The sequence below is a fragment of the Pezoporus flaviventris genome, unplaced genomic scaffold, assembly GCF_033815535.1.
Source record: "Pezoporus flaviventris isolate CSIRO_AGI_PZ_B2104156 unplaced genomic scaffold, CSIRO_AGI_Pfla_v1 ptg000002l, whole genome shotgun sequence".
Taxonomy (NCBI): domain Eukaryota; kingdom Metazoa; phylum Chordata; class Aves; order Psittaciformes; family Psittacidae; genus Pezoporus; species Pezoporus flaviventris.
In genome coordinates, this window is record NW_026892550.1 from 14,362,374 (window position 1) to 14,376,947 (window position 14,574).

The 14,574-nt window shown below is 35.4% G+C and overlaps 1 protein-coding gene across 7 annotated transcripts in view; it reads left to right on the plus strand.

Annotated features, from left to right (window-relative positions):
- Nucleotides 1-14,574, plus strand: part of SLIT2 (slit guidance ligand 2) — a 269,873-nt gene that overhangs the window by 19,955 nt on the left and 235,344 nt on the right. For all 7 annotated transcript variants that reach the window (XM_061470049.1, XM_061470055.1, XM_061470054.1 and 4 more), the window contains exon 4: nucleotides 2,169-2,240. In XM_061470049.1, coding sequence (XP_061326033.1) covers nucleotides 2,169-2,240 — 72 coding nt within the window. The remainder of the gene's footprint in view (nucleotides 1-2,168; nucleotides 2,241-14,574) is intronic.

Below are 14,574 nucleotides of genomic sequence, written 5' to 3' on the forward strand. Positions count from 1 at the left end.
GGTGTCTAAGAACTCTATTTTCACATTATTCTTTTCTGATCACAAATATAACTTTGAAGCAGTTTTCTTCCTACTACATTTTTTTTGTGGTCCTAGTATATACTTTTATACATAAATTTACTAGAAGTTAGAAAAATGCCTGTTTTAAATGATCTGGTTTGAAAATGCAGTCAATCCACAAACACTAAAATGCATCACTTATTTATGTCAGTAAGGTTTTCTTTTAAGCTATGTTAAATCAAGTCTTTCAGTAGTCATTAATTTCTTCATAGCTCTTTCTTTTATATTGAAAACTTCACTTCCACTGATTTGGAAATCTGACTTCCAAGATCACAGTACAGGTTTATTTTTATTTTTGTTTGTTTTTTTTTTTCTTCTTTTGCTTTGATTAAGCCTATTTTTCTGTGCCTTAACTTGCATCTTCAGCCATCTTATCCCTGTACTGTAGTGCTTCCTTTTCAGGATTTCTTTCACTCTAAATTGTCTTTATCTTGTAAATGTGTGATTTAAATTTCTTCCACATGAAATTAGGATTTCCGCTGCTTGACTAACAAAAAGGAACCTAAAAATGAGAATTACAGATATCTAGATCTCAAAAAGCTATATTGCTTATTTTTTGAAATGTGGGAGCAAACTTTGGTTATATAAAGAATATTTTTCAGTTTATATCACCCTCATCAGTAGTTGCATTAAACTTTAAGGGAGCAATAATTAAGTGAACTATACCATGCAGCTACTTATAACTGGGTTTTGAGTGTGTGTGTGGGAATTTATGGGAAAACTTATATTGGAAAGACCTTTAGATGGAGCAGGGCTTATGAAATGAGCCCTGTGAGGCTAAAGGGGCTTTAGTAGTTTAAATTCAGCCTGAAGATGAGCAAAAAAATTTTGAGTCTTTATGAAATTCTAAAAGTTAGTTTTGCAAAACTTTAATTATCTCTTTATTTCACCTTGTGGAACGTTTTGGCAACAGTTTGTTGACATATGTAATGTACCCACTGTAAGGATAAAATAAGTATCAGATAATACCATGCAGTCTGGTGTCCAGGAATGCCATGAATTATTGTATTGATAAGCACTGTGTATTACAAACTGGTATTTGTGATCAGGTTGATGGGACAAAACTTTTTCAGTATGTAGGTTTACTTAAATGGAAGATGGCATATCTGGTGCAGTGCTTAAAACTCACCAAAAACCTGTTTTGAATTTCAATTCTTGACAGGTATGACTGTATGTTCCAGGCCTGTCACTTATACACATTAGAGGGAATAATGTGCGTTGTATATTTAAAGAATCATGAACATGGGATAGATATATTTGTCTTGGCTAGTGATAGTTGTGTTGCTTCTGGCTCTAACGCAGTAGGCTTTGAACTCTGAACACCTCAGACTAGGCAGTTTTGACCTTGGTCAGCATGCTCAGTGAGAAAATTTGCAGACAAATGGAGTACCTTCCAGATCCTAGTTGTAGGTTTTATTTTGTGCTGTCTTGTGCACAACTGATTGTTTGGGTTTTGTAATTTAACTTCCCTTTCATGTATCTTTATGGCTATAGAAAAAAACATCATGGAAACAAAAAACAACCCTGTAATGCCAAGTACAAGCTGGGATGTCTTGTTTTTTTCTGACTTTTATTTGATCAGGTTTTCTGTAACAGCCTCCTTCACTACGTTTAAATAATGTGAAAAGCAAACACATTTAAATAATGTGTTATATGGATCTTTAGGTGCATGACCTCATTACTTAACTTAGTGTGTACATCTGATACATGTTCCCTTAAACCTTTTCATGGTCACAAAATATCTATCTCCTATATTATACTAAGAGGAATTCAGAGTTGGTGGAGAATTGAAGTTACACTGCTGATCTCTATTTTTAGTTTTCTGGTTGTTGCATGATAGATTCCTGACTTAGTGATTAAGTCACACTACAGAGATTCAAAAATCTTTCATAAAATAGGTAATATGGTCTGTTGGGGAAAGCAGAAAATGTAATTAGTCCATGGTAAATTTATTGCTGGACCATGTCTCCGCTAATGGACCAGCATTGCATAGCCTTTCTGGTCTTTAAAATCAGCTTGTTACAGCGCGGGATGCCTGCTCAAAGTGGTTGTATTGCATTGCTGTGGCTCTTTTAATGTAACACAACTTTTTCTTTTTCTTTCTAAAGGCGCCTAAACAGAAATAACCTCCAGTTGCTTTCTGAACTGCTCTTTCTGGGGACACCGAAGTTATACAGGCTGTAAGTAGGCTTGATGCAATAACAAGTATTCTGGAAAATTTGGATTGATCTGTCTTGCATTAACTCTTTTGACTTTTGCCTCAGACAGGGCTAAAATGCATCTAGGAACATTATTGCGGTGTTTAAGCTGAGTGTTATCTTTGAGTGCTTTGCAAGATTTCAAGATTATTATTATTTTATTATTTTTTAAAATCTAGGTTAGATACCAGTAGTTGCTTGAAACAAAATATTGTTTCATCCATTCCCACTTCTGTAATGAAGTTTTGCTGAAAGAACACTTTGGCTTTTCTTCTGGTTTGTATTTTTTTGTTGTTCTTTCTGTTTTGAAAGATAAAAAAAAGCCTCTAGAGACTCTGTCGCAGAGATATCGTGCTTTATAAGTACTTTGGTTTTCTGAAGTTTTGTTTTCGTGGCTGTATGCACTTGACCAGAAAAATCACTGTGTTAGCAAATGGTAGGTCTGTGGAGAAGTCTCTCCTGTGTTCCCTCACAGACAACAAAGGTAGTAACTTCAGCTCTGGGAATCAAAAAAAAAAAGTATTTTAACTTAAATAAAAACTATATCAAATATAGTAATGAGCATTTGCTTTGGTTGTGTTCTTTGGCTTGATAATATTGCACTCTTGGCAGTATTTTGAAATTAATGTTTTGACCCATTGGCCTTTCTAAGAATCCACTTATATCTGTTGCAGTAAAAGGGATTCATTTCTGTTCTACACGATTAGTTATTGTAACAAAATAAATTTTAAGGTACCTTTAAGTTACCCTAAGGTGGTATGGAAGGGATATAACACGATATGCTTAAGTAGGCTTTGAAAAGCTTGTACAGATGCAGCCCTATTTTGAGTAGATATAAATTTGAGACATTTCTTTAGACTTCAGGTGAGACTTTTGCTGTTGAAATTGCTGACTATGTTGAGTTGTGTGCTTGGGGAAAAAAATAAGTGAAGGTGGGGTTCCTCTGACTTGTTTCCACTTGAGTATATGGAAATACTCTTGACAACAAATGATATAATGAAGCTTGTATATTTTAGGAGATTATTTCTGTTTTAATATTGTGAAATAATAATTTTTTTCCCTTCTCATAGTAATATGAAGTTGTAAACTGAAAATGACTCTATTAGTGTAAACATTTAGTTGTATGTATTTTTGTTTCTTTTGTTTTCTTTGGATGTATGCTTTGTTTCCAGAACTTCCCTGTAGATGTTACATTACTAGGCCAGAAAACTCCTGAAGCCTTTTGTTCTGACAAAAATGTTTTACTGTGGCACAATATTATATGTGGGTTTATATATTGACAATTGAGTGTGTTTTATTTCCACCAGGCATGATAAAGATATTACTTCTATCAGGAAGGAAAATTAAAGGGATTTATGTTCATTTTATTATTCCATCTATAGTGTAATGCTTGTTATCTAGATTCATATAAAATAGAAATGAGATGTAATTTGCAGGCAAAAAATGGATGCACACTTCAGGCAAAATCATACCTGAATATATTTAATTCAGAATTGTATATTTGATAGATGCTAGTCTGAAATGCTTAATGTCCTTTGACATAAAGCACACAACTGCTCACAGTGTGTTTGGTGGAAAGCAAGAGATCACTGGCTTCACAGTATTAAATTTCCTCTGCCTAAGGGTTATTGTTGATCAGACCATGAAAGTGAATGTCTGGTTATAATGTATTCATGTTTAAAAGAAAATGAGTGGTACTGAAAATCTACAGTTGCTTAATGCTGAATTTGTAATTAAAAAAATGTCAGGCCAACAAAGGGATTGATGCTGGTTAACTGTTCTCAGTCAGCTTTCAAATGTGGAGCTTGATGACTATGAAGTATATAAAATTATTTGTTTTTTTTACATGTATCATTGCATGTTCTTACATGTATTTACATACAAATAAATATATTTCTGGGGAGAATTAAACTTCTCTAAACCTGATCAATAAAATATATAGTATGCTTTGGTTTTAGTTTTTTTTTTGGCATTTAACAGCTAATCAAACAATGTGTACTGCCAATTTTCAACATACTATATTGAGCTTCTGTGAATAATAATTACCATTTGACCCTTGACTATAAATGAGATGCCAGGTGAAGAAGCACATATGCTTGTTGTGTAGCCTAAATGTAATATAAAAGAGGGTACACTGTATATGAATTATGATTAGACACAGTTGGTTGCCGCCAGCGGCCGGCTACGCTTTCCCTTTGCTGTCTGCTCCAATTTCTCTTTGGACGGGTTGAGAGAGCACTGCGTGTTCAGGTCAAGATGTTTGCCTAGAAATAGTAGTACAGTTGCAGCTGTGTTTGCTGGAGCAGGAGACTAGTTTAAATAGCATTACCATTTATCCAGTCCATTAACAGAACTCTGTAAAATAATACCAACTCTGCATAAACTACAGGACAGTGTAATAAAATTTCAAGCACTTGTTGACAGATGGGAAATGTAAGTAAAGGAAAGCGATAGGTTGTTTAAAAGAGACAGTGCATTATTTTCTGTGCCTAAAGACAATTGAGTTTCAAAGGTAATTAAATAAATTATTTTTCACATTACTTTCCCACTTAGCAGGCTTCCAAGAAATCTCTTAGAACTAGTTAAAATGGATAATTTTAACTGATTTTCCCATTAAGAGTTACCTGCAAAGGTATCTTTACATAAATATTTCAGTAGGAAGTAGTTAACGCTAAAAACAATGTTAATAGCACTATAGGCTACTTTAAAGCAAGGTATCTTTCAAAGCACAGTGTACATAAACATTCATTTTTATACAATACTATTAAAATAAAGGTGCTGTTGTAAATGCCCAGGGGTAATAAAAGTCGTTGTTCAACAAGCCCTTCTCCTGCGAGAAGGGGATATGTTGTTTTCAGTGATCTGTATGCCCATGCACACTAACTTGTCTAAGTGCATCAGCAATGGCACCTTAGTATAGAAGCTCCTGAAGCCTAGTGAGTGCTTGTCTGAGGCAAATAGATTTTGGCTGCTTACATTTGCTCCTTAGATCACAGTTCATTGATTGCTATTTGTTGTAGGATATCAAGTGTTGGACCCCAAACTGTTTGAAAATTCAATTTTAGACGATACCTTTATTAACCAGTAGCATGCAGAGATTGAATTCCTGCACAAAGCCTGTCCTTTTTGATTTACATTTCTTGTGCTTACTACAAGTCTAAGTTTCCTTAGTGAACATTATTTGCCATGTAAGTTAGGCAATGCTGGCTTTGAAAAGACAATCTTTCTAGTGGATTTGATCCTATATTATGTTTTCCTTCTAATGCATGTGCTTGAGAAGATCCATACTGTGAGTAAGATTTTTCTCCCCTAAAGGAAAAAAAGATCTTAATATTGTCAGATTACTAAACACTCAGTTTTGAGATGTCTATTAGTCACTTCAATAAAATTCCTAACAGCTGATAACTAAAAGGAAAAATACTGAAGGTCAAAAAACCTTAAAAACCTACTATCTTAGGCCAGAACAGCAGCAATAGCAACAACAAAAAAACATGCTGCATGGGGGGCCCTTGCAAAAATTCCTCCTGAATTAATTTCTGCCAGCTATGATTAAAGTGTGTGGTACTAGATGTGTCAGACACCATAGTTCTCTGCTTCATTTTACTCTTGGCCTCTTTGGCCCCTGCCACAATAAATCCCACAATGGTTAGGCAGGAATTGCAGGTTGCAGTTGCCAGGGTTACCGTTGTCTGGTCGGACCGACACCATCACTCATCCTGGCCGCCAGCCCCAGTGTGGGGAAGGCTGCGGGCAGCTGACATGAAGAGGAAGAAAGTTCTCCAGGCAGCTCTTGGGTCTGTTTTTTGAGCTGCTGCAGGAACCTGTGGTTTGCATCAATTGCTGAGTGTTGTTTTGTTTTTTACCTTTGCCTAGAGGAAAAAAAGGAAAAAAAAATGGATAGGAATGTAACTGGGGAAAAAAAAAAGGTAAAAAGGTGGTGTAAGTAACATGCTAAACCAGCCAGTTTTAAACTGTTGGTTTCCTTACTGTTAAGCCTTAAATGCAGCTACTTTAATTTATGGTTTGTCATATCCCTTTTAACAATAATCATGGCAGGTGAGACTATAGTCATAGTTATGTAGAAAAGATATTTATCTTCTGTCTGAATCTGTTTTAACAACTGAATAGTAAAATAGCTCATTAGAAAAATGCTCATTGTCCTGAAGCCTCGGAAATCTTACTCCAACTGCAGACAGGTGGCTCTTGACATTAAAACCAATGAGCATTTCAAAAGGCAATATTGATGAATCTCTTACCTTTTGCAAGTATATTGTTAAAGGAACTGTCACTTGATAAGTGTAATGGGCATTTTTCCACTGCTGGATGTGCTGCAGTAACACTATGGTGCACTCTACCTTAATGCAGAAGTATACTGGATGTGCAGCAATTAAAGATTTATTAAAACATGAATTATGAAGCTACCTTATTGCTATATCCTTCCCAGGAAACTGTGTTGAGTTTTTTTTAGTAATTTGTTTCAGTTTTTTTATTTGTTCTGGGGCATTCTGGCAGCCTGCATATAAGGCAAAATTATTATTTTTTTTAATATGTTTTGAATCTTATTCTTCTAGAAGTAATTAGAAACAACATAAAGTGTGTCCATCCTGCTAGTGGTTTAACTTCTGGTGTGTTTTTTACCACAGTAGTTTAGTTCAAATACAAGGAAGTTTAAATTGTTTTATCTAAACAATAAAGTTGGTAAGAACATACCAATTCTAATGCTAGCTAGTCTTTCATTACTAGCATTATTTTGTATAATAACAAAACAGTGACTATAGTTCTTAGAAGATAACTGTCTTTCAAAATTACTATTTCATGAGGAAATACTGCATATAGTATATGTATAAAATAAGTATAGAGTTTTGGCTTTGTTGTAAGCCAGCATTTAAAAAGAAAACTCCAATTTAATATACACGTAATTGCTACTCTTCCTTGCAGTATGGAAGTACCATTATCATAGCTTTGCTACTTCGGTGCTTTGGTGCTAACACAAGCTCTTATTGCCCCAGTCTGGAATGTTTCCAGAGTGAATTTAGTACCACATACTGCAAGCCCACTGGCAGTTATAGTTGTGAATTTATTTTTTTCTATAATTACAATCCATGGATAGACAGGACTACCTAAAAATAAAATAATTAATAGGTATTAAAAATAGGCTTGTTAAGGCACATTAATGTTAGGAAGAAACTGAAGTAACTGAAAATGTGTTGCCTCTGTTAGGTCTGTAATACCTCTTCTCTGGAAATAATTTCCAGTATGGAAGATCTAAGAGAGAAACTTTCGTAAGACACTAAACACTGATAGTTTGTTCTGTCACCTGCTCATTTTTAATCTACAGAAATGTGAATTATATGCAGTTTGGCTTGCATATGCTTTTTTTCCTCTTGTCCTAGTGCCACTTGCTTCTACCTTCAGTTCTAATTCTCTGCTATAATGTTTCTAAATTAAAAACTCATTCTTCCTTTACAATGTAGTGAGCAAAACAAATACCACTGTGGCTTTGCTTCAGACATAAGCCCTATTTATGTAGGGTTAGAAATGACAAGTTGACTTTTTAAAGCTTTTCAAAGTGTTTTAAAAATTGGTACAATTCAGCAGGTGATTTATTTTTTGAGCACAGGAACAAGTATTACATATATGCATTTGGTGTAAAACTTGCAGTAGTCATGTCCTAGCAGCCACAAACATTTGGCCTTGGATTTAGTTGAGTGGAAGCATTGGTGGAACCAGAATGAACTTTTAAAATGTTGTGAGAAAAACCCTATGGTCACTCTGTGCAATTATACAACTTCAAATGTCACTACACTAGTCTTCTTACCCTTTGTTTTAGAATCTTTTAATCTGTAGGCTTTTCCTGAACTATCATTTCTTGTGTATTTTCACAGCACCTCCCGTCATGCTGTGCAGGAAAAAAAATGATGTAACAAATATGCAGAAATCAGGTTAAATGTAATAGCATGGGATTTTTAACTTTGGAAACAAAACTTCTTTCTTGTGAGAAGGCTCTCATGATGGATGTTTGTATTTTTAATTTTAAGATCATCGGTAGTTGTCTTTAAATATCAGTTAAATTTGCTTTTATATCTTCAATAATATTTTTTTCTTTAAGCAATGTTTCCTTTGCTATGGGATAAAATGGCAAATTGAGTGGACTTATAGGGGTGTAAGCTAATTCTGCTACTAGGAAAATCACTAGATCTTTATGTAATCTACATTACCAAGTGATATAGTAAACTAATTTCAGAGAAAGGCATCTGTAGGGATAATTACGACTGTTGATTTTTCATTAGAACAAACACCCAAAACTGCTTCTAGTCACTGTTAACATTCATTTAAATCATATAAAACACCAAGCAGACAGAAAAATGGCTGAAGGCAATTCTTCTGGACCTACATAAATATCTGTGATATTTTTTATGTTATTAGCTGTTGATATTGAAATTCCATTTCAGTATTCATAAAACATTCATTACATTAATTACTCAAGCTTTAAAATAAACTGGTGGCATTCAGAGTAACAGAGATATTGGCTTTAGCTATTATGGCATTATTACCTTGATCTATTTGGCCTCAAGCATTAATAATTGCCTTCCATGTTTTCGGTGATAGGTGGTCAAAGCAGAGAGCTAAGCTAATTCCTTTTAATACTAAAATTTAATTAGCTGGTTTTGAGTCACCTGTAACTATATTCATGTCCACTCTGTATCAGTCCCTGGATTGTTCCTGGAGGGTTAATCTTGAAAGCTTTGGTGAATTGTGACATAGGAAACCTTTTAGGCAAGAGTTAAGTAGGAAACTGAATCTCAGTGAAGGAAGTAATGAAAAGTAAAAAGGCATGTCGGAGGAAATGCCATTATTATGTGGTGCAGCAACATGGTGTGAAACATTATAAAGAGGACATCTGTAAGTCTCAGCTTGCACAGAGTGGACATTTAAGTGCAGCCGTGTCATCTAGATTAAAAAAGAAAAAAAAAAGGAACAGAAAAGAGGAATAAATCAGGCCAAGAGAAAATGTGAAAGTATAGACGCTTGTCCCTATGATGGTAGGTTTCTTCTGCGAGTGCAAGATTAAAGCCTAAAGTAACTGAATAGCTGAGAAAAGTCCAAAGAAAGCTTGATTGCTTCCCCTCCAACAGTTCCAATTGATTGAAAAAAGCCTAATTTAAAGTTCTGTTTGTTCTGTGTCTTAAACCATCAGAATTTTCTTTTAGAACTGGGGGAATGCTCTGGAAGAGAAAGAATCCGAGGATAAAAAGTCATTGCAGGCCAACAATTGTTCTTAATCCTCACAAAATGCTGGAAAAATTAAATTTATTCTTTATTGCTCAAAGTGTTACCTAGGTCACTGGGCGATGGGAAAATTGAACTGGAAGTTGAGTAGGCACAATCTTTGTTTTGTGTCTAGATGCTTAACCTTAGACACGACAAGGCATCTTAGTGTGTTGTGGGAACTTGGTTTAGAGTATTAACACCAGGACGTTTATTACCCTGGATTTATTATAGGCTATGCTGTCAGTAGATGAAAATGTTGTGTTTACATTTCGGTGTTAAATGATCATTTAATTAACACCTAAGGAAAAAAAAAACTCTTGTGAAATTCTTAGCAGCATTTATTGTTGGTTTCCTTGGAGGTTTTAATATCCAAGTTACACTGCAGTTGCTTCTATAAGTACAGCTAGAAAAGACATTTATGAATGTAGTCAAGAAGGACAGACAGTTTAACCTCTGACCCTTCATCCTGAATGTTGATTTATATAGCATTTTAAATGCATTGAATTTCTTTTAAAGCTTCTCTAAAGTTACACAGCATTCGAACAACACATATGTTTTTAAAAATATTTCCCAAAGTGTACATTCTTACAAAGAGCATACTTTTTCCTAGAAAGTTACTAATACATATATATAGAACATATCAACAAAAATTTTAATGTAGTAAAAAAAAAAGTCATGCTGCCAGATTTGTCTACATATTCTTGATAAAAATAAAAGCTTTTATAACAAAAGGGGCTTGAAACAGTCAACATCGTGCACTGGTTGTAGGAGCTACTGTCTGAATTCTTCAAAAGGAATAGGAAATTGGCAAGGGAAACAACATTACTACAAAAAATGCATATCCACTTTAGCCTGTACAGATCTGCTTTCATATGTTCCATTATATCAAAGAAAGTCAAGGCTATATAAAAGCTTTAATTTGCTCTTGGTCTTTCATAATGGTTTTTGTTGTAATGTTGATCTACAAATGCTTTTTGCCATAATGTTGCTTTGCAAAGCATGTTTGAATAGGTTTTTTTTTGCATCCTAGAGCTAAAGCAAGATGAAATGCTCTTTGTTAAAGAGCAGCTGCTTTTCAGCTGATGTGTTTTTCTAAACATACTGTAGTAAAACCTGAAATTACAGCTAGGTTTAGAGATTGTTTTGGTTTTTTTTTGTACTTTTGTAGGGGTATGTTTTTAATGTCTCTACTTAGGGATAAAACCCCCAACTTTAAAGCATTTTAGTAGATTAATAAAAAAAAACCCAGTGCAGCTTAACACAGTTATTGATAACCCACACATTTTTTGTATACTTTTTTGGCTGAGAAAGCTGGGGCTGTTCAGCCTGAAGAAGAGAAGGCTGCATGGAGATCTCATAGCAGCCTTCCACTATCTGAAGGAGGGCTATAGGGTTGCTGGGGATGGATTGTTCATTAGGGGCTGTAGTGATAGGACAAGGGGTAAGAGGCTAAAACTTAAACAGGGGAAGTTTAGATTGGCTATAAGGAGGAAGTTCTTTACTGTAAGGGTGGCGAGGCATTGGAATGGGCTGCCCAGGGAAGTTGTGAATGCTTCATCCCTGGCAGTGTTCAAGGCCAGATTGGACAGAGCCTTAGGTGACATGGTTTAGTGTGAGGTGTCCCTGCCCATGGCAGGGTAGTTGGAACTAGATGATCTTCAGGTCCTTTCCAACCTTAACTATTCTATGGTTCTATGATCATATCATTTACACATGTCAATAACAGAGCTGGAAAACTTAGGAATCTGCTGATACAGTAAATGTTCCTTTCGTCCACACAAATGACATAAGCCATCTAACACTTGATGAAATATTACAGCTGCAGTGAGAGTTCTGTCTGCCAGTGGGATCTCAGTGGTTTTCAAATTTCTCTGAATATATTAAGTTGAAATTTAATATTCAGATAGAAACTTGTCAGAGGTACTTGTGTTTGCTTTTGTCTGAAATAGTTGACCATTTACAGTCAAAGCAGTATATCACCATTTGAGTATGTTTTTCAGTTAAAAACACTGTAAAATATTTCTTTGTCCAGTTCCTGAATTGACATGTCATATAAAGGAGTACTTAGAATATGTTTAGGATAGATAAGAAAGGCTTATCCTGTACTAGGCTTGGATTACTCTCTTCACTTTGCAGTCCTGGTGGGTGCTTGAGGTTTGCTGAACTGGTGAGTGAGTGAGTAGTGCATGCAGGAAGCGGCAGGCTGAGCTTTCCTTGTGTGGACTGATAGACTTGAGTTGAAACTGTGTTGAACTGTGTGGGACTCGGCCTCCTGGTGAGCAGGTCACATCAATTATCTAAGTACCAATTAAAGGGACTCATTATCATAAGGAAAAGTGCCAATATAGTGCAATATTTGATCTCAGAGGGGAGCTGAAGCAAGGACTGCAGCAATGAACAACCCAGACTGTTGTCCTGATCCTTATAGCTGTTGTAAAGATACCAGAGTTGGGGCTGGCGGTTTTATCTGGAAAAGGCTGCTTATGAATACCAAGCGGAGTTTATTCTCTCTCTCACTCTCAGACACTTGAAGGGCCTGCTTTGCTAATGGCTCTTCAGACCCATCTCATGGGGAATAAAGCTGGGACTTGCTGCACTCTTTTCATCTTTACAGCCAAGCCCAGGTGCAGGCCCTCCCTGGCTCAAGGGTGTCTAAAGGACCATGCTCTGAAGGCTTCTTTCCATGGCACTAAATCTTCAGGGGAAAGAAACAAGGAGTTGAAATGCGGGGGTAAATCTTCTGGTTAAGTACTCCTTGAGGATTTGCAGGGTAATATGTACAACAGAAAAAAATCCTTGCCTCTTTATTTTCATTTCCCCTTCTGTCCAGGCAGTTCAATGACAATTTTACTTTTGCTGTGAATGTGTAATCCATACAATTGTAAGGAAGGGCTGCTTATACTTTATAAAGTAGCATGTATGAGGAGAGATTTGATGGTGGCTGTTCAATGCTTTTAGTACTTTAATACAGGGGAGATAGAAGAAACATCGACTTTTTTTTTTCCTCTTCTGTAGATTCTTGTAGGAGTGGTGGGTAGCTGGAGGTATTGAGATAGTTGACCTTGAAACTAAGAAGTTTGCATCTCAAGTTTGATAAGGCCCACAGGGAAAGGTTGCAAAGATAGGATAACAGCTAATGTAATGAAGGGGCATTTGTGGTAGCTGCTTCTCAGAGTGTAAAGATATGGAAAGCTAAATAGAGAGAAGAGAGTATAAACACACATATTAAAGTGGGGAAAAAAGAAGTTATTTATGTAAACTGAAGACACTCAAATGTATGCTGCAGGAAAGCAGTTATGATTTCTGAGACTGGAGATAATTCCTACCTGGTCTTTACTACTTCTGTATTAGTGCTAAATCTACACCATGATTAATTGATTCTGTCATATTCTGGGATTTTTCTTATAAATTTTACAATTATTGTAAAAGGTGAGAGACTGACTTGCAGCCTTGATTTTAGTAATGTACCTGTAAATTCAATAGAGCAAATACTTTTGTGTAACTCTCCTATACTATATCTTGTTATAGCAATGTTACTCCTCTCATGGTTTATGCCCTTACAACACAAGAACAAAAGAAAACATTCTAATCTTATTTTTTAGGTCAGTGATTTTTTTTAAATGAAGGAAATCAAACAAACAAAACCCAACCAACCAAACAACCCAAACAAACAGGGATTGGAACTAGATGATCTTAAGGTCCTTTCCAACCCTAACTATTCTATGATTCTGTGAAAACAAAAAAAACTCAAAACCTCTTACAAAGTGGAGAGCCTACCAAATCCATAGAGGAGGGCTTTGCTACTTGATCTTCAGTACGGCATTCATGTCCGATGCATAAGCCAGAAATTCTCATTTGACACAGTACAGAGATGTTGTCTTACAGCTAAATTTTAGTTCTGTATGTATGTTTGGTAGATGTCAAATTTTAATCTAGGAAAGGAATAATAACCATGGTGTTCCTCTTCCTTTGGCTCACCAGTAAGGGTACTCGTACATTTTCAGATTTGGGGGTCTAACTGCCAAAGCAGGTCATACTCATCATTGATCATGTTAGGAGACTGCTTAGATTAGGAAATAGAGAATTTTACAGCTATTTTAAGAAAGATTGCTGTTAGTTAAACTTGTTCAGCTAGCATGCCAATTAAGCTGAACAAATTTTGTGATATGCAGTGTACTGTCACCTTTACTTTGAAATCTTGCATACAAAAGTACATACAAAGTTTCTGGGGTGTGGCCAGTTGTGTTAAAGTTTTAGATAAGGCACTGAGGTGAAGTATTTATTATTGAGTCCACTGTTTTGTGGCCTGTTAATTACATTGTTTTGTAGCCTGTTAATCACTGATGTAAGCTGTGTGAACAGCACACCAGTAAATTATGTTAGAGGAACTAATACTAATTGATTTAAATAAAATACAAAGTATGCCAGAATTTTGTCCTGTGGATATGGATTGGAGAATGTGGCAAATGAAAAATACTTATGGCAAATTCAAGGTTGTGATCAATGCAGAGAAAACAATTGTAAGACACTTAATGATAATAGCTGTAAATGTACAGTGCAGCATGGAATAAGATGCAGGTTTGTTCATATGAATCAAAGATGCTGCAGGAGATGGAAACAAAAATATTTTTAACTACACAGAAGTTTTGCAAAAGTAATGTCAAGGTGGTTTCCTTTTATAGCTAATGTGGGATGTTCACTTCAGGTGCGTTTCTTCCATTTTGTTGCAACATAAAAGAAACATTTCACTAGAATTTTGGCTAAACTGAGTTATTGTCTGTTCTTGTAATCAGGTTGCAAAATCTATTGTGTTTTTTTCCTCAGTCAAATGAACAAAAACTAAACTGAACTGGATTTAAGTTATAGGGAAGTCTTTAAAATGAGTGTGCAGTTAGCTTAGTTATGTAAGAGTTATGTAGTTGTCAGAAGAATGGCAGTATTGTATGCACACATATATGGAGGGAACGAAGACCAAAACTAGGAGAAATGTAATTGAATTAGGGGGTTGATTGTTTGAGAAAAGATTTCTTCATCTTTCAGATGG